The sequence below is a fragment of the Doryrhamphus excisus genome, chromosome 13, assembly GCF_030265055.1.
Source record: "Doryrhamphus excisus isolate RoL2022-K1 chromosome 13, RoL_Dexc_1.0, whole genome shotgun sequence".
NCBI lineage: Eukaryota > Metazoa > Chordata > Actinopteri > Syngnathiformes > Syngnathidae > Doryrhamphus > Doryrhamphus excisus.
In genome coordinates this window covers 18,228,121-18,248,161 of record NC_080478.1, presented here as the reverse complement: position 1 = coordinate 18,248,161, position 20,041 = coordinate 18,228,121, and the positions used below count along the sequence as shown (strand labels likewise).

At 40.2% G+C, this 20,041-nt stretch overlaps 1 protein-coding gene across 1 annotated transcript in view; it reads right to left on the bottom strand.

Moving 5' to 3' along the window:
• The window catches only part of ubr1 (ubiquitin protein ligase E3 component n-recognin 1), a 37,484-nt gene that overhangs the window by 4,173 nt on the left and 13,270 nt on the right, over window positions 1-20,041 (bottom strand). Inside the window, exons 15-46 of the mRNA XM_058091193.1 lie at window positions 19,769-19,949; window positions 19,639-19,691; window positions 17,950-18,060; window positions 17,767-17,832; window positions 16,812-16,913; window positions 16,678-16,741; window positions 16,476-16,600; window positions 15,209-15,261; window positions 15,018-15,120; window positions 14,893-14,941; window positions 14,655-14,809; window positions 13,925-14,024; window positions 13,718-13,821; window positions 12,089-12,169; window positions 11,838-12,019; window positions 11,566-11,771; window positions 9,947-10,040; window positions 9,712-9,864; window positions 9,526-9,626; window positions 7,741-7,837; window positions 7,507-7,655; window positions 7,387-7,442; window positions 7,218-7,314; window positions 7,065-7,132; window positions 5,858-6,005; window positions 4,518-4,605; window positions 4,275-4,411; window positions 2,353-2,461; window positions 2,219-2,275; window positions 2,051-2,128; window positions 728-898; window positions 545-646 (exon numbers count right to left, since the gene is read on the bottom strand). Coding sequence (XP_057947176.1) covers window positions 545-646; window positions 728-898; window positions 2,051-2,128; window positions 2,219-2,275; window positions 2,353-2,461; window positions 4,275-4,411; window positions 4,518-4,605; window positions 5,858-6,005; window positions 7,065-7,132; window positions 7,218-7,314; window positions 7,387-7,442; window positions 7,507-7,655; window positions 7,741-7,837; window positions 9,526-9,626; window positions 9,712-9,864; window positions 9,947-10,040; window positions 11,566-11,771; window positions 11,838-12,019; window positions 12,089-12,169; window positions 13,718-13,821; window positions 13,925-14,024; window positions 14,655-14,809; window positions 14,893-14,941; window positions 15,018-15,120; window positions 15,209-15,261; window positions 16,476-16,600; window positions 16,678-16,741; window positions 16,812-16,913; window positions 17,767-17,832; window positions 17,950-18,060; window positions 19,639-19,691; window positions 19,769-19,949 — 3,440 coding nt within the window. The remainder of the gene's footprint in view (window positions 1-544; window positions 647-727; window positions 899-2,050; window positions 2,129-2,218; window positions 2,276-2,352; window positions 2,462-4,274; window positions 4,412-4,517; window positions 4,606-5,857; window positions 6,006-7,064; window positions 7,133-7,217; window positions 7,315-7,386; window positions 7,443-7,506; window positions 7,656-7,740; window positions 7,838-9,525; window positions 9,627-9,711; window positions 9,865-9,946; window positions 10,041-11,565; window positions 11,772-11,837; window positions 12,020-12,088; window positions 12,170-13,717; window positions 13,822-13,924; window positions 14,025-14,654; window positions 14,810-14,892; window positions 14,942-15,017; window positions 15,121-15,208; window positions 15,262-16,475; window positions 16,601-16,677; window positions 16,742-16,811; window positions 16,914-17,766; window positions 17,833-17,949; window positions 18,061-19,638; window positions 19,692-19,768; window positions 19,950-20,041) is intronic.

Sequence of the window (20,041 nt, the reverse complement as noted above, 5' to 3'; positions counted from 1 at the left end):
AGGAGTAGGAAGAAGCAAAGCTTATTAAATCCTACCCCTCCATCTGGTACTTTTACAATCAGTAACTGTTACATTAGTTCACTTCCTGCTTTCTTAATATAATTTTATTGTATTTTTTAATAAAAATATAATCATTTTTTAATGGTTTTATTTCATTTGAACATGCATCAGATTACAATTGAATGCATCACATAATCAGTTCACAGTTCCACATGTCCAAAAGGAGTAGGAAGAAGCAAAGCTTATTAAATCCTACCCCTCCATCTGGTACTTTTACAATCAGTAACTGTTACATTTGTTCACTTCCTGCTTTCCTAATATAATTGTTTATTTTATTGTATTTTTTTAATAAAAAATGTTTTTAATTTATTTTATTTTTTTATGGTTTGCAAACTAAACTAAAACTAAATAAATTAATAAATAAATAAAAATATAAATGTACTGTGTGCTTCGGTGCTCAGAAATGAGTTTTTACTACTACTGCTGCTGTTACTACCAATGATAAAAAAAAATAATGAAAACAGTTAAAAATATTTTTTTTTACCCAAGACGAGGGTCAGTCTCGCCGTAGTCATCCAAATATGGAGCAGGATACGTGCTTCCTCGAGTCTTACTGGCCATCAGTACAATTTCACACTCTCTTATCCTGTGGGCAGATGAAAATTACATTCTTGTACAAAAACATTTAAGCCCATTTAAGGAGGGGTGGAAGGATCTTTACACAGACCTGAGAAACATGCCCACTCCTGCACCACAGGTGGCTGCATGGGCGGTACAGGCGCCCACATCTTCCCCATCCAGCTGACTGAGGCAGCAGGAGCTCTGAGAACACAGCATGGTGCCACAGAAGAGGCAGAGGGTGGGATGCTTCCTCTCGTCGTCTGCAGACTTGGGACACCTGAGGAGTAGAACGCGAGGATGTGGAAGTCGTGTATAATAGTTTTGTGTCATACTAAATACCAGAAATGACAACCTAACCTCTAACTCTTTGTTAAATTAGCAAAAATAATTCATTCATTTTCTACCGCTTTTCCTCACGAGGGTCGCGGGGGGTGCTGGAGCCTATCCCAGCTGTCTTCGGGCGAGAGGCGGGGTACACCCTGGACTGGTGGCCAGCCAATCACAGGGCACATATAGACAAACAACCATTCACACTCACATTCATACCTATGGACAATTTGGAGTCGCTAATTAACCTAGCATGTTTTTGGAATGTGGGAGGAAACCGGAGTACCCGGAGAAAACCCACGCATGCACGGCGGAGAACATGCAAACTCTACACAGAGATGGCCGAGGGTGGAATTGAACCCTGGTCCTCCTAGCTGTGAGGTCTGCGCGCTAACCACTCGACCGCCGTGCCGCCTAACTCTTTGTTAAATTAGCAAAAATAATAATAAATAATAATAATAATTAGGGGCGGCACGGCGGGTCTAGTGGTTAGCACGCAGACCTCACAGCTAGGAGACAAGGGTTCAATTCCACCCTCGGCCATCTCTGTGTGGAGTTTTGTGTGGGTTTTCTCCGGGTACTCCGGTTTCCTCCCACATTCCAAAAACATGCTAGGTTAATTAGCGACTCCAAATTGTCCATAGGTATGAATGTGAGTGTGAATGGTTGTTTGTCTATATGTGCCCTGTGATTGGCTGGCGAGCAGTCCGGGGTGTACCCCGCCTCTCGCTCATAGACAGCTGGGATAGGCTCCAGCATCCCCCGCGACCCTCGGTAGAAAATGAATGAATGAATGAATAATAATTAGCAAAAATTAAATTTGTTATTAATTCTTTAAAGCACTTTGTGTTGCATGTCTTTGCAGGAAAAGTGCTATACAAATAAAGTTGATTTGATTTCATAACTAATATTGCATATTGCAGTATTTGTCTCATTTGTGAATAGCATCACAATAAAAGAGGCATCTTGTGTTATTTATTGGACAAGATATGACTTGATATGAGTGTGACGGAAGCGCTGCTGCTAATATCTACATCGGCAGATAATATTCATAAATCGGGCATAAGTAATAAGCTGGAATGGAGTCATGTGTGCCACTCACTGAAAATGGCTGGCTTGATTGAGGAGGGCACTGTAATCCTCCGGGAGGTCGATCAAATGATTTCTTCTTCTTGGGTATCTGTTGAAATACGAGTTAATTAGACTAATTCGGTGAAGAAGTGTGATTGTTTTTATTTAAAAAAAAAAAAAAAAAAATCCAAAAAACTACCTGACGGTTTGAATTTTGCCTTTCAGGCTTTTGGTAATCACTGGATTGCTGCACCACCTTAACATAAAAAAATAATAATAATAATTCAGCATTTCTGTTGATTACAAATATTTATTCAATATTAAAATCCCCACCTCTGCAGCAGTGGCGCTACGGTGTCTCTGTGTTCCTGGAAGAGCTGGAACACGTTGGAAGGAAGAGCCAAGTAGCTGCATACTGCCTCCATCTGACCTTGACAGGAAACTGCAACATTCCCATAATATCAGCACAGATCGGCAGATATACAGTAGTTAATACAGTAAACCTCGGATATATATCGGACTCGGATATATCGGAAATTTGCTCACAACGGACAGATAAAAAAGAAGCGATTTTTCTGTAATGCATTTCCAATAAAAATTCATTGCATATATCGGATTTTTTATAACGGATTTCGCCTATTTCGGACAAAATCTCCAGTCCCGTTCCAATGCATTTCCATTAAATTTCCCTCGCATATATCGGATGGCCGCATCGTGGCGCTCCGATTCGCCGAATCGTGACAGGCCGCTATACGACGTCATTTGCAGCGTTTGCAGCGTTGCCTGCGCGTCCAGGTACATTGGAAACATAGTCAAGGAAGTGCCTTTTTATAACGGATAAAATCCGATTTACGCATATACCGGATATAAATCCGATATATGCGTAAAACGGACATTTTCCGGTATACGCATATAACGGATTTCGCTTATATCGGACAAAACCAGTGGGAACAATTGAATCCGATATATCCGAGGTTTACTGTATGACACAAAACTATTATACACGACTTCCAGAAAACTTCATATGAGAGGGCAAAGTTACACTTTGATCGTTCGCTAGTTTGCCGGTTTGTTTGTTTATAAAAAATACATTATCAATTTACACAAAACTGTCATGGAGACAAAACCAGCAAGTGAAAGAATAGGAGTATTTTTGCTGTTTTTTAGTTTTATGTAAGTCTTCATATATCGGATTTTTTATAACGGATTTCGCCTATTTCGGACAAAATCTCCAGTCCCGTTCCAATGCATTTCTATTAAATTTCCCTGGCATATATCGATCGGATGGCCGCATCGTTATGCTAATCTTGTTGATGTCACTGGCTATTGTCTTTCTCCTGGCTCCAGATTTAGGACAAATATAAAAGTGAGTGACGTCAATAATACTAGCACAGCAGTGAATGAGATCTTAACCTCACTATTGGAAATAACGTAGGCCTGACGGGCGTAACAGGGCCTAGCTTAATTAACAATTTGTTATGCTCAGAGTCCAATAAAGTTCAATTCTCATTACCTTACGTCTCTTTTCATTGCCCAGTCCAGGTACATTGGAAACATAGTCAAGGAAGTGCCTTTTTATAACGGATAAAATCCCATTTACGCATATACCAGATATAAATCCGATATATGCGTAAAACGGACATTTTCCGGTATACGGAAAATAATATATATTATTATTTATAATTATTTTTGCTAATTTAACAAAGAGTTAGAGGTTAGGTTGTCATTTCTGGTATTTAGTACAGTAAACCTCGGATATATCGGACTCGGATATATCGGAAATTCGCTCACAACGGACAGATAAAAAAGAACCGATTTTTCTGTAATGCATTTCCAATAAAAATTCATTGCATATATCGGATTTTTTATAACGGATTTCGCCTATTTCGGACAAAATCTCCAGTCCCATTCCAATGCATTTCCATTAAATTTCCCTTGCATATATCGGATGGCCGCATCGTGGCGCTCCGATTCGCCGAATCGTGACAGGCCGCTATACGACGTCATTTGCAGCGTTTGCAGCGTTGCCTGCGCGTCCAGGTACATTGGAAACATAGTCAAGGAAGTGCCTTTTTATAACGGATAAAATCCGATTTACGCATATACCGGATATAAATCCGATATATGCGTAAAACGGACATTTTCCGGTATACGCATATAACGGATTTCGCTTATATCGGACAAAACCAGTGGGAACAATTGAATCCGATATATCCGAGGTTTACTGTAATTACATCATCATAAACAACACCCACCAGAAGTGGAAAAAAGCTCATCTGGAGGGCGAACACCGGTAAAGCAGCTGAAAAAGAGAGCGGTACAGCGAAGAAAAGAGATGATTCCCATCTTCACTCTTTGAGCCACAGATGTGCCGGACACGTCGGAGAGCAGCCTGGAAATATTATCCACACGAAAGCAAAGATCAACAGCTTATATAAACAATGGCAAGGAAGACATATGATGCTGTATAGTTTTGGAAAAAGTGACCAATTTTGTACCTCCCAGTGTGTTGTGACACGATATTGTGTAGTTCTGCTGCCGCTCTGGATTCTTCTGTCTCGTCTTCACCAGGAACGACAGGGAAGTCTGCACAGAATTCATTTATATGGAAGTACAGTCCTGGAAATGTTAGGATACACCATGTAAATTTAGATTAAACAAGTGATGAATGACTTAATGCCAATGAATTGGTGGATGGCGGCCATGTTTTTGGACCAACACAAAAATGTGCTGAAGGGGTGTACCAAAATCCGTGGTGATTCGGCGGAACATCCTAATGTTACAGCGGATTTATTTTTCCTAGAGGGGCTGCATGGTGTAGAAGTGGTTAGCGCACAGGCCTCACAGCTAAAAGACCCTAGTTCAATTCCACCCTCGGACATCTCTATGTGGAGTTTCCCACAGGTCTCCTCGTGCATGCGTGGGTTTTCTCCGGTTTCCTCCCACATTCCAAAAACATGCTAGGTTAATTAGCGACTCCAAATTGTCCATAGGTATGAATGTGAGTGTGAATGGTTGTTTGTCTATATGTGCCCTGTGAAAGTTTAATGTTATTTATGGATGCTGTATGGTATCATGTACCCAGAAAAAAGTATTACATTTGACTAATGTTCATGTTAAAGGTTAAATAACTGTTAATAGTTATCCTCCCTATCCGTGTGGAAGTGGTAAGTTTTTGGCTATTTAAGTTTAAAGGAAATGACTTGAAGGCTACCGTTTAGGTCGCTAGCTCTCTAGTTTGCGAGTTAGCATGTGTCTCAAGACCCTGCAGTTGCGCAATATGTTGTAAATAAAAAGAGTATAAATGTGACTATAGTCGTGTTTTGTCATGTCTACAGGGCTCTAATAATGCTTTGTTCATTTTAATCTGAAAAAAATAATTTGTCTACCCACCAACTATATGTGGTTTCTTAAGTTTTTATTATTTGCAGTTTTATTATTATTATTATTATATTTATTTATTTATTACTGATTGATTTTCTTTATTCTTGATTTGTTTATTTATTTATCATCTTATTTTGTGTATAAAAATAAAAATTAAGATATTTGAGAACAGTGGAATGTTTTATCAGAACTTTTACTGTAGAAAATCGGAACCAAAGCAAAGTTTATTCATTTTTCTGTTTTTAATAAATACGTTTTTTTTTTGTTTTTTTTTGGAAAACCTGATGCGGCCTAGCTTCGCCCAGACCCTAGCTCCAGTGGCCCCCAAGTAAATTGAGTTTGAGACCCCTGCCTTAATTTAATAGTGATGTTGCTTTAAAAAATGTCAAATCTACCAGTGTTCTAATATCACAGGTGACACAGGAAATCGGGGTTCAATGTTGTGTTCCCATACCTGATGTGAGGAGCAGCACCTGCAGGATGTGAGCCATTGTGACCAGATGCAGTAGATACAGATGGTTGTAAGCTGAGCTGACGGCGGACGGCTGCAAGTCTACAGCTTCTTCCTGGTACAGCGAGGGCATAGACAACACTAAACCCACCTGGTGAAAAAGCAAAAAGTACACAAATACTCAAAAGATGTCAACTTGAATGAGAAATTTAATTTAAATTTAATAAAATTGTGAACAACTTTGACCAATCAACAGACAAATACATAAACAAAGACGAAACACCTCTCATGATATTTTCAGAGGCACTTATTACAGTAAATATCGGATATATCGGACTCGGATATATCGGAAATTCGCTCACAACGGACAGATAAAAAAGAACCGATTTTTCTGTAATGCATTTCCAATAAAAATTCATTGCATATATCGGATGTTTTTGGAATGTGGGAGGAAACCGGAGTACCCGGAGAAAACCCACACAAAACTCCACACAGAGATGGCCGAGGGTGGAATTGAACCCTGTTCTCCTAGCTGTGAGGTCTGCGTGCTAACCACTAGACCGCCGTGCCGCCCCTAATTATTATTATTATTTATTATTATTTTTGCTAATTTAACAAAGAGTTAGAGGTTAGGTTGTCATTTCTGGTATTTAGTACAGTAAACCTCGGATATATCGGACTCGGATATATCGGAAATTCGCTCACAACGGACAGATAAAAAAGAACCGATTTTTCTGTAATGCATTTCCAATAAAAATTCATTGCATATATCGGATTTTTTATAACGGATTTCGCCTATTTCGGACAAAATCTCCAGTCCCGTTCCAATGCATTTCCATTAAATTTCCCTCGCATATATCGGATGGCCGCATCGTGGCGCTCCGATTCGCCGAATCGTGACAGGCCGCTATACGACGTCATTTGCAGCGTTTGCAGCGTTGCCTGCGCGTCCAGGTACATTGGAAACATAGTCAAGGAAGTGCCTTTTTATAACGGATAAAATCCGATTTACACATATACCGGATATAAATCCGATATATGCGTAAAACGGACATTTTCCGGTATACGTATATAACGGATTTCGCTTATATCGGACAAAACCAGTGGGAACAATTGAATCCGATATATCCGAGGTTTACTGTAGTATGCTGTGCATGTCAATCAACTGAAACAAATGCATAATAAACAACATTGTCGTCATTCAGCCTACCAGAAGATGGAAGAAATCCACTTCCAGAATAGACGGCGTGTTCTTTCTGCTTGTGACCGGCAGCAACACTGTAAGTAGACACGAGTTAATAATCTTAAAATGTCGTGCATGAGGGTAAAAAAAATGTAAATGGGTCCTGAAGGTACATAATACCTGCTAACATGTCAGTGAAGTGTCTTTGGATCACTGCCTGCGAGCACTTAATTCTCTGTGCTGCTGAGAATTGAACCGTCGCCTTCAGACCTGCCAGCTAGTAAAAAAAAAAAAAGTCGAATTTTATTCTGACTTATGAAGACATTTATCATATTGCATGCATACGAACCTGTCGGTTTTGTAAGGACCCAAAAAGTGGTTTGTCCTCTTCCTGTAATATGTTCTCTATGAAGACAAAGCATGAAATTTAGTAAAAGTAAACTTTAACGAAAAAAAATGAATGTCATACCAATGGACTGAATAGTGAAGGCACAGGTATTCCAGGCCATGAGGGGCACACGTGGACACAGCTCATTGGGTACCGTCTGAAGCCCCACCCTGTGAACGGTGGTGGCGCACACAACCAGCATCTCTGCTATACTGTCAGAGAATTTTCTCCTACGGGCATCAAATTAAAAAAAAAAAGACTAAGGATTAGGTTGCAAAAGGACGGAAATAATAACATTAAAGGAGAATTCCTTACGGTTCTTGTACTCCGTAGCTCAGGATGGATCTGAAATCCGGTTGACCTTCTCCGCATAACACCGAGTTGTCATTATTAGTGTTTTCCATGTTGACATCTGAGGGAGAAAGTGTTGAAATATCCTATTAAGTACTGAGACACACATTAATAAAATAACCAATAATAATCAAGACATGACTTAAACAGAACCTTTCTGACAAATACACCAAAAAACAAAACATTATGCTGCATTCATTCATTTTCGTGGGGGTGCTGGAGCCTATCCCAGCTGTCTTCGGGGCGAGAGGTGGCGTACACCCTGGACTGGTGACCAGCCAATCACAGGGCACATATAGACAAACAACCATTCACACTCACATTCATACCTATGGACAATTTGGAGTCGCTAATTAACCTAGCATGTTTTTGGAATGTGGGAGGAAACCGGAGTACCCGCAGAAAACCCACGCATGCACGAGGAGAACATGCAAACTCCACACAGAGATGGCCCAGGGTTGGGAAAGACAAAATAAGAAGACAAAAAGTTACCACTTCCACACAAAATAGGAGGAGAACTCATTTGATGGCCGAATGTGGAATTGAACCCTGGTCTCCTAGCTGTGAGGTCTGTACGCTAACCACTCGACCACCTTCTTATGTATCTGGTATTATATGGGAGCCAGGCAACGACATTTTGTTGGCAATTTCACTGCTGTGTTATTGTGCAATGACAATAAAGGAAGTCAAACAACCATTCACACTCACATTCAAACCTATGGACAATTTGGAGTCGTCTATTAACCTAGCATGTTTTTGCAATGTGGGAGGAAACCGGAGTACCCGGAGAAAACCCACGCATGTACAAGGAGAACATGCAATGTCCACACAAAGATGGCCGAATGTGGAATTGAACCCTGGTCTCCTAGCTGTGAGGTCTGCGCGCTAACCACTCGTGCAGCCCACATTATTATTATTATATTATATATTATTATTATATGGGAGCCAGACAACAACATTTCGTTGGCAATTTCATTGCTGTGTTATTGTGCAATGACGATCAAGGAAGTCAAACAACCATTCACACTCACATTCATACCTATGGACAATTTGGAGTTTTTGGAATGTGGGGAAAAAACCCACGCATGCACAGGGAGAACATGCAAACTCCACACAGAGATGACTGAGGGTGGAATTGAACTTGGGTCTCCTAGCTGTGAGGCCTGTGTGCTAACCACTCGACCACCGTGCAACCGACATTATGCTGCATTCATTCATTTTCTACCGCTTTTTCCTCACGAAGGTCACGGGGGTGCTGGAGCCTATCCCAGCTGTCTTGGGGCGAGAGGCGGGGTACACCCTGGTGGCCAGCCAATCACAGGGCACATATAGACAAACAACCATTCACACTCACATTCATACCTATGGACAATTTGGAGTCGCCAATGTGTGAGAAAACCCATGCATGCACAGGGAGAACATGCAAACCCCACACAGAGATGGCTGAGGGTGGAATTGAACTCGGGTCTCCTAGCTGTGAGGCCTGTGTGCTAACCACTCGTCCACCGTGCAGCCGACATTATGCTGCAATCACCCAAAAAAATGGGGAAAAAAAAAACAAAAAGCGACATCTGATTCATGAGGACACCAAAAACCAACAACATCTAAAGCAGTGATTCTCAACTGGTGGGTGGCAAAAATAACATGACGTCCATGAATGCACCTTTTGTTTACTATTTTGTTTGCTATGAGGTGTAAGGAGTGAAATCCTAATACTTGTATATCATTTATAATAGTATCTCCTCTCACCGTTATCCTGAGTGACGGCCTTGAGTCCTTTAATCCTGGCCTCAAGAATCTGGACCCAGCGAGTCAGAGTCAAATGTTGACCAATTATCTCAGCATTTTCACTGCAAACACGAACACAACACAACACAACTAACTCAGTTCATGGTTGTGGCAGAAGCGACAGCGGACAAGGTGGATCAGACTCACTAGTTGAACACGAGGGACTCCAAAGGGATGAGGGGGACAACGGTATTGCATAGAGACTTGCACAGAGGACACAGGTACTCCCCGTTTTCGAGGTCGATGATGAGTTCGGCGTGAAGACGGTTCCTGGTTGTATTCTGGACTGCTTCAAAATATCTAATGAAAGATATAAATAAGTAAACACAGCAATGTACACGTATATACAGTAAAAGCACAGAGGCTGGTATGGCTTACTTACTTTTGCCAACATGTCGCGTGCATGACATGCCCACAGCTGCCCGTGTGGGTGCCCACGGCCAGTTCAGGAGGCATGAATGATGGGTAGGATGTGGCTGTTCATTGAAAAAAAAAAAACATTAATAATATTAGATGTGGTATTTCATCATTGCTGTAATGAACATATAAATACAATCTCACTTAATAACTTGGCAACTTTTAAAAAAGCTAAGTTAGAAGGCTACTTCCTCCGATTATGTTTCCTGGGGAGTGAAAATTACATTTTACAAGACAAGTCTGCTTTGCTTTGTAATGGTAATGTTTTTGTTTCATTTGAACATGCATCAGATTACAATTGAATGCATCACATAATCAGTTCACAGTTCCACATGTCCGAAAGGAGTAGGAAGAAACAAAGCTTATTAAATCCTACCCCTCCATCTGGTACTTTTACAATCAGTAACTGTTACATTTGTTCACGTCCTGCCTTTCTAATATAATTTAAGTTTTTTTTTTATTAAAAAAATGTTTTTAATTTAAAAATTTTAATTTTTTTATGGTTTAATTTCATTTGAACATGCATCAGATTACAATTGAATGCATCACATAATCAGTTCACAGTTCCACATGTCCAAAAGGAGTAGGAAGAAGCAAAGCTTATTAAATCCTACCCCTCCATCTGGTACTTTTACAATCAGTAACTGTTACATTTGTTCACTTCCTGCTTTCCTAATATAGTTTACATGTATTTATTTTATTTTAACTTATTTTAATTTATTTTAATTTATTTTTAATTTATTTTAATGTATTCTATTTTATTTTAATGTATTTTAATGTATTTTATTTTATCATTTTTTATCACATTGTATCACATTGTATCACATTGTATCACATTGTATCACATTGTATCACATTGTATCACATTGTATCACATTGTATCACATTATATCAAATTAAATTAAATTAAATTAAATTAAATTAAATTAAATTAAATTAAATTAAATTAAATTAAATTAAATTAAATTAAATTAAATTAAATTAAATTAAATTAAATTAAATTAAATTAAATTAAATTTAATTTAATTTAATTTAATTTAATTTAATTTAATTTAATTTAATTTAATTTATACACAAAGGGGGAATCTGAATTGAGGTCCTTACTCAATCCATTCCATAGTTTGATTCCACATACTGAAATGCTATGGCTAGCATAACGTAGTCCTAGCATAGAAGTGTTTCAAATGTAGTTCTTCCCTGAGATCATATTTCTCCTCTCTTGTAGAGAAGTATTGGATGACATTTTTAGCTAATTGGTTATTTTTAGCCTTATGCATTATTTTAGCTGTTTGAAGATGAACTATATCAGCAAGTTGAAGTATTTGTGATTTTAGAAATAAGGAGTTAGTATGTTCTCTGTAGGCGGCATTATGAATTATCCTTACTGACCTTTTTTGCAGTACATTTAATGAGTGAAGATTGCTTTTTTTTGTAGTTATTAGCCCATATTTCCACACAATAAGAGTCATATTGGAGATTAAACTTAGTATCTAACTATAAAACAGTGAAACATGAGTAGCTAGTGGTAGTTGTAGTAGTAACAGTAAGTGGTAGTACGTAAGTATTAGTGAATGGTGGGCCGACCTTCAGCACCGGTCGTGGGCATCTTTCCTCTGCACTGAGTCAACACTGTGGACCTCTGGACACATGCCGTTAGCACCATGGCCGGAGCCTGGGCCGCCACTTCCTGTTCCTCCTGACAAAGAATGCAGGTCAACACCTCCCTCTCTGCGGGTGTGGACCCTCTTTGGGGCCCCACAGCGACGCACAGCTCCTTCTGCTCCATGGAGCTGTTGGGGGAACGGAAATAATAAGTCAGATTGTTGGTACTATAAAAGTTATTTCGATCATCTCACCTTTCCGTAGACGTGACAGGCTCTCCTTGCATGCCACTCTCTGGCATGTTTTCATAAAGCATCTTGTTGGATTCGATGAAGTTTTTCTGCATGGCCGACATTTGGGCCATGATTTTCTGGCGGTGAAGTTTAGCGGCTTCGGCTTTCCGTTTGCGCTCAGCTTTTTCTTTGTCCTGAGCACTCTGAAGCAAACACAGCGAATGTGACAAGGGGCAGTAAATGTCACATGGACAAAAGTGCCTGCAGTTTACCTCCTCAGGCTTGCTTGTATCCATGCTCATGGAGGTAGTTGGACTGGACTTCTCTCTGAGGCACTTGACGATCTCAAACATCTAATAAAAATAATAATAATAATACATTTTATTTGTATAGCGCTTTTCAAAATACTCAAAGACACTTTACAGAAGAATGGAGTTGAATAAAAGCAAGTACACGTTCTTCTTCGTGGTGTTTTTCTTCTTCTGTTGTTTATTGGCGGTTGGCAAGCAGCTTTCGTATGCATTAGCGCCATCTGTGGAACAGAATCTAAACCTTTCTATACGTTATTCATAAGTCCAGTTTTATTAAAAAAGAAAATAAATGTCCCGAGTTTAATTATAAAATATTAGCAAGATTGAATTTGATATTTTCCTGTTTAAATTTATCCCAGGTGCGTTCTTTCAGCGCATGCTCAGATATGACGTAACACGCAGATCCAGACGTTCTTCACTTTTAAAAATGGAGGCCAGCAATCGGCACTGGACTAAGCAAACTAAATTCCAAGACTGGACAGACGAAAAACTGGCAATACGGAGTTATTCCAACAAGTGAAAGAATAACTCGGGGGAAGCCGGTATCACGTGATGTTGATGTTTACGTTTTACTGGGCATGCCCTATTGACTATTCTGGTTGCTTTTCACACGGCGCATGTAGACAAGAGATTGGAATATTCCTTTCTATGGATACCATTGTTTCCCGAAAGGTCATTCGGAAAGAGAAAACGTGGTGATGTAAAAACGTGGCTACTGTGGAGTGTCTGTGGTGTAAAGACTAGTATAGCAATGTAATATTGGTCCGTGTGGCAACACCTACCTTGTTCCTCCGATAGACTTATTGATGCACGTGTGAGGTCGTGGTGACATTTTGGAACATTTTTGGTTAGTGGTGTGCCACAAGATTTTTACAATGTAAAAAACGTGCCGTGGCTCAATGTTCATGTTAAAGGTTAAATAACTGTTAATAGTTATCCTCCCTGTCCGTGTGGAAGTGGTAAGTTTTTGGCTATTTAAGTTGAAAGGAAATCACTTGAAGGCTACCGTTTAGGTCGCTAGCTCTCTAGTTTGCGAGTTAGCATGTGTCTCAAGACCCTGCAGTTGCGCAATATGTTGTAAATAAAAAGAGTATAAATGTGACTATAGTCGTGTTTTGTCATGTCTACAGGGCTCTAATAATGCTTTGTTCATTTTAATCTGAAAAAAATAATTTGTCTACCCACCAACTATATGTGGTTTCTTAATTTTTTATTATTTGCTGTTTTATTATTATTATTATATTTATTTATTTATTACTGATTGATTGATTTTCTTTATTCTTGATTTGTTTATTTATTTTTCATCTTATTTTGTGTAGAAAAATAAAAAGTAAGATATTTGAGAACAGTGGAATGTTTTATCAGCGCTTTAGTTTTATTTAAGTTTATTCATTTTTCTGTTTTTCATAAATGCATTTTTTTTTTTTTTTTGGAAAACCTGATGTGGCCCAGTCTCGCCCAGACCCTAGCTCCAGTGGCCCCCAAGTAAATTGAGTTTGAGACCCCTGCATTAGAGGTACTTTTTGTAAAAAAATAAATAAATAAAACACATAATTTCTGAAATGCAAACTGGGTAAATGAGAAATCTACCTGTAGAAGCCACAAGATCATGTCTTTTTGCGCTTCAAGCGAACGGGCGCTCTTCATTTTTGACAGCAAGAGGTACACAGACTTGCCGTGTTCGGCACCAACTTCTGGTAAGAACAAAAAACACAATTAAACGGCACATTTTGTGGGAACAGGAAGGAACGATTTTCAATTTTATGTTCCGTACGTCCCAAGAAGAAGTGGACTTACTGCGAGCCTTCAGGCTGAAATCAAAGGTCACTTCCTCTACAGTGCTGTCCTCGAGCTGTTTTTTTTCTTCAAGCAATGACTGGCCTATAAGGTGCAGGGCCTGTATGATACAGAAAAAATGTGAGCATGCAATATTACATTTTATATATATTTTTATATATATATATAGATATCGGACTCGGATATATCGGAAATTCGCTCAAAAACGGACAGATAAAAAAGAACAGATTTTTCTGTAATGCATTTCCAATAAAAATTCATTGCATATATCGGATTTTTTATAACGGATTTCGCCTATTTCGGACAAAATCTCCAGTCCCGTTCCAATGCATTTCCATGAAATTTCCCTCGCATATATCGGATGGCCGCATCGTGGCGCTCCGATTCGCCGAATCGTGACAGGCCGCTATACGACGTCATTTGCAGCGTTTGCAGCGTTGCCTGCGCGTCCAGGTACATTGGAAACATAGTCAAGGAAGTGCCTTTTTATAACGGATAAAATCCGATTTACGCATATACCGGATATAAATCCGATATATGCGTAAAACGCACATTTTCCGGTATACGCATATAACGGATTTCGCTTATATCGGACAAAACCAGTGGGAACAATTGAATCCGATATATCCGAGGTTTACTGTATTAAATTTGCTTATGGCTATATCTGGATTAGCCTTAAAAATTTAAGCCTCTCGGCGTACTGTACAATGAAATGCGAAAAATGTGTTACCCGCTGGATCATTATTTCCGTCCAGTGAGTGGACTTTTCTTCTGCTGCCCTCTGCAGGACTCGTCTGAGGACGTGGACGAGGATGTCGCAGCAAAGCAGACGCACGATGCCGGAGAATGCCGGGCAGAAGGGAGGCGGCGCCGGAGGACGCAGCGCTGAGATGAAAAATCGATGGAGGTCATAAGTATGTGAAATACAGAAGAGCGGTGCAGCGAAGACATCATCTTTAAGCCTTCACCTTTATCTGTGCCCTCCTGAATACGCCTCTTCTTTTGCGACTCTTCAGCCTAGATCACATCAAATATGAGAATAAAGTGAGTGATATTTTAAATGAGAGCCATTTTAAATGAGCATTAATGGTACCTTGCTGTGTTGTGATCTTGAATAATGGTAGAAGAAAGGGTTGAACTGGACCAGATGCTCCTTTTTCACCTCATATAACCCATGACCTGACACCCCTGGTTTCCTACACAGAAAATTAAAAAATTTTTTTTTTATAAAAATTCCTGCCCTGAAAACACATCCAACTTGCTGATTCCGAGTCAGTGACATACTTGAATGTGGCAACTTTGCTGATCACAGACTCCAGACCTGTTTCATGGCTCTCCTGCAAATAATGTGACACTTAACTGTGTATTTTATAAACAAAGATATTGACTCCATAATACAGGGGTCTCAAACAAGCGGCCCGTGTTGTTTCATTACAGTGAACAAGACAAATTGATGCTTTCCACATCTTCTGTTCAAAGAAACCAGGCACAATGCTAACAGGGTTACAAGATCTAAACCAGGGGTCTCAAACATGCGGCACTAGTTTGAGGCCCCCGCCTTGATATGAAAGTTTAATGTTAGTGCGGCCCGCGCAAGTTTTGATATGGATGCTGTATGGTATCATGTACCCAGAAAAAATTATTACGTTTGATTAATGTTCATGTTAAAGGTTAAATAACTGTTAATAGTTATCCTCCCTATCCGTGTGGAAGTGGTAAGTTTTTGGCTATTTAAGTTTAAAGGAAATAACTTGAAGGCTACCGTTTATGTCGCTAGCTCTCTAGTTTGCGAGTTAGCATGTGTCTCAAGACCCTGCAGTTGCGCAATATGTTGTAAATAAAAAGAGTATAAATGTGACTATAGTCGTGTTTTGTCATGTCTACAGGGCTCTAATAATGCTTTGTTCATTTTAATCTGAAAAAAATAATTTGTCTACCCACCAACTATATGTGGTTTCTTAAGTTTTTATTATTTGCCGTTTTATTATTATTATTATATTTATTTATTAGTGATATTAGTGATTATTCTTGATTTGTTTATTTATTTTTTATCTTATTTTGTGTAGAAAAATAAAAAGTAAGATATTTGAGAACAGTGGAATGTTTTATCAGAGCTTTTCTTGTAGAAAATCGAAACGAAAGCAAAGTTTATTAATTTTTCTATTTTTAATGAATGCGTTTTTTTTTTTTTTTTTTTTAAAACCTGATGCGGCCAATTCTCACCCAGACCCTAGCTCCAGTGGCCCCCAAGTAAATTGAGTTTGAGACCCCTGCTATACATGCTGGGTCAAATTAACAAGTATACCTGATTTTTTTCTGTTTACATAAAAAGAAAAAAAAATTTAAGAAAAAAATTAAAATTTTACAAAAAATCGGAACCAAAGCACTGAAAAAAGTTTGTATATTTTTCTGTTTTTAATAAATGCGTTTTTGTTTTTTTTTTGGAAAACCTGATGCGGCCCAGTCTCGCCCAGACCCTAGCTCCAGTGGCCCCCAGGTAAATTGAGTTTGAGACCCCTGCCATAATATAAAGCAAAATAATATATCTTACATTATCTGGCAGGCCTTTGACCAGACTACTATGTGCCATTGGCTCAATGCACAGCAGGTGGATGACCTCCCTCATTGTCACGTCCTCTTTGGTCACGTTACTGACTCCGGGGACGTAGCGCTCACCTGGAAGAACATTAGTCAGTCGAATCATACCCCGTAAATCAACTTAACTAAATAACTGAACTGAAAAGAATCAGTACCGACTATGACGATAAGGAGGTAAAGCATCTCTTCAGTCAGTCGATTCCACTGCACTAATTCATTCTGTAAATGTAGACGTAAAACGTACGTTGAAGCGTTGGACGCTTGTATGACCAGCTGAGAAGGGACTTACATGGTCTCTGCTGGAACAGCTTCCATTGAAGAAATTAAAGAGCTCAAATCTTAACAGGATGAGCATGAGAAAATGGTTGCCGTCCATTCTAGAAGCAGCAATCTGTGAGACAGAAATGGAGTTATTTACAAAATGTAACACCTTACATATTAGGCCATTTGAAATCCATCCATTCATTCATTTTCTATGCCGCTTATCCTCACAATGCATCAGGGTAGATCCTGGGCTGGATGCCAGCCAATCACAGGGCACATATAGACAAACAACCATTCACACTCACATTCATACCTATGGAGAATTTGGAGATGCTAATTAACCTAGCATGTTTGTGGAATGTGGGAGGAAACGGGGAATGACGAGGAGAACATTCAAACTCCACACAGAGAGGGTGGAATTGAACTTGGGTCTTTTAGCAGTGAGGCCTGTGCGCTAACCACTCGTCCACCGTGCAGCCCCTCTAGGGTACGCGGAGAAAACCCACGCATGCACGGGGAGAACATGCAAACTCCACACAGAGATGGCGGAGTGTGGAATTGAACTCGGGTCTCCTAGCTGTGAGGCCTGCGTGCTAACCACTAGTTAACCTTGCAGCCTTGATATCTATTATTCATTCATTCATTCATTTTCTACCGCTTATCCTCACGAATGTCACAGGGGTGCTGGAGCCTATCCCAGCAGTCTTTGGCCTGGACTGGTGGCCAGCCAATCACAGGGCACATATAGACAAACAACCATTCACACTCACATTCATACCTATGGACAATTTGGAGTCGCTAATTAACCTAGCATGTTTTTGGAATGTGGGAAAAAATCGGAGTACCCGGAGAAAACCCACGCATGCACGAGGAGAACATGCAAACTCCAAACAGAGATGGCCGAGTGTGGAATTGAACTCGGGTCTCCTAGCTGTGAGGCCTGAAATTGCTATCATAACAGCAGATAGAAATAAACCGACCTGAAGCATGAGTATGTCTTTATCGTACATCTCGTCTCTGCATTTCACATCCTGGTAGTAGTACACCTAACCATGGGAAAGCAAACAGGAAACAACAATTATTATTCTATTATTATAAAGAACCCAGAATAAGGATTATTCCCCCCCCCCCCCCCCCCAAAAAAAAAAATCTGTGCATCTCACCTGGCTGACCAAAGAGAGCCCGTTCCTGCGCCACATTTCAGCTGATACCTGTGCAGCCAGCACCACACAGCGCAGAGGATGCTCAGCCAGAGTGGCGAAGTCGTAACTTTCCTGTCGGCAAGAAGGCACAAATGAACACGGTGGAAAAGTGGGGATTTACTGGTAAGCTATTGAAATGGTTTTTTTAAGAAATTGCACAAGTTGGCTCCAACAATTCTCTACCGCTTATCCTCACGAGGGTCGCAGGGGTTGCTGGAGCCTATCCCAGCTGTCTTCGGGGCGAGAGGTGGTAGTACACCCTGGACTGGTGGCCAGCCAATCACAGGGCACATATAGACAAACAACCATTCACACTCACATTCATACCAATGGACCATTTGGATGTGGGAGGAAACGGGGAATGACGAGGAGAACATTCAAACTCCACACAGAGATGGCAGAGGGTGGAATTGAACTTGGGTGTTTTAGCAGTGAGGCCTGTGCGCTATCCACTCAATCACCGTGCAGCCCCTTCATTAATTTTCTACCGCTTATCCTCACGAGGGTCGCGGGGGTAGCTGGAGCCTATCCCAGCTGTCTGCACCCTTAACTGGTGGCCAGCCAATCACAGGGCACATATAGACAAACAACCATTCACACTCACATTCATACCTATGGACAATTTGGAGTCGCTAATTAACCTAGCATGTTTTTGGAATGTGGGAGGAAGTCAGAGTATCCTGAGAAAACCCACGCATGCCAAGTGTGGCCGAGGGTGGAATTGAACCCGGGTCTCCTAGCCCTCTAGAAAATTTTATTCATTCATTCATTTTCTACCGCTTTTCCTCACGAGGGTCGCAGGGGGTGCTGGAGCCTATCCCAGCTGTCTTCAGGGCGAGCGGCGGGGTACACCCTGGACTGGTGGCCAGCCAATCACAGGGCACATATAGACAAACAACCATTCACACTCACATTCATACCTATGGACAATTTGGAGTCGCTAATTAACCTAGCATGTTTTTGGAATGTGGGAGGAAACCGGAGTACCCGGAGAAAACCCAAGTTTAATCATTTAATAATATTAAAATGGTGCAATTCCCCAATGAAAACATAGTGTCTGGTGACTGAAAATAATAACAATAAAACCATAATAATCTCAATTCTGATTTTGGAATGTGGGAGGAAACCGGAGAAAACCCACGCATGCACGGGGAGAACATGCAAACTCCACACAGAGATGGCCCAGGGTTGGGAAAGACAAAATAAGAAGCCAAAAAGTTACCACTTCCACACAAAATAGGAGGAGAACTCATTCGATGGCCGAATATGGAATTGAACCCTGGTCTCCTAGCTGTGAGGTCTGCACGCTAACCACTCGACCACCTTCTTATGTATCTGGTATTATATGGGAGCCAGGCAACGACATTTCGTTGGCAATTTCACTGCTGTGTTATTGTGCAATGACAATAAAGGAAGTCAAACAACCATTCACACTCACATTCATACCTATGGACAATTTGGAGTCGCTAATTAACCTAGCATGTTTTTGGAATGTGGGAGGAAACCGGAGTACCCGGAGAAAACCCAAGTTTAATCATTTAATAATATTAAAATGGTGCAATTCACCAATGAAAACATAGTGTCTGGTGACTGAAAATAATAACAATAAAACCATAATAATCTCAATTCTGAGCACAGTAGCTGACTTACTTTGTCCCACAGTTGATCATATAATCCGTTCTTGCAGACGAGTACATACAAGCCTAGAGGCGACATCGGAAGACATTGGAATAAATTCACAGAAAACACATAAAATACAGTTGAGTGTAATTTCATTCACCTGCTAGCAGCCTAGAGAGGGGTAGATGAATGCTGACGGGCTCCTGAGACACTTTGTAGGGTCGAACATTGAGGATCTGTTTACACATGTAGTTGTCAGCCGCTTCCCTGCGGAAGGGCTGATTATTGCACTGCTGCAAGAGTTTGTGGCAATCTCGGAAAGCTTCCAGCAAGATCTTGTCCTGTGTAAAAAAGTAGGAATAAAAAAAATAAAAAAAACATGTGATAATTGATTGTATACTGGTGGAAAGTGAGATTCAATGGATGACAACTC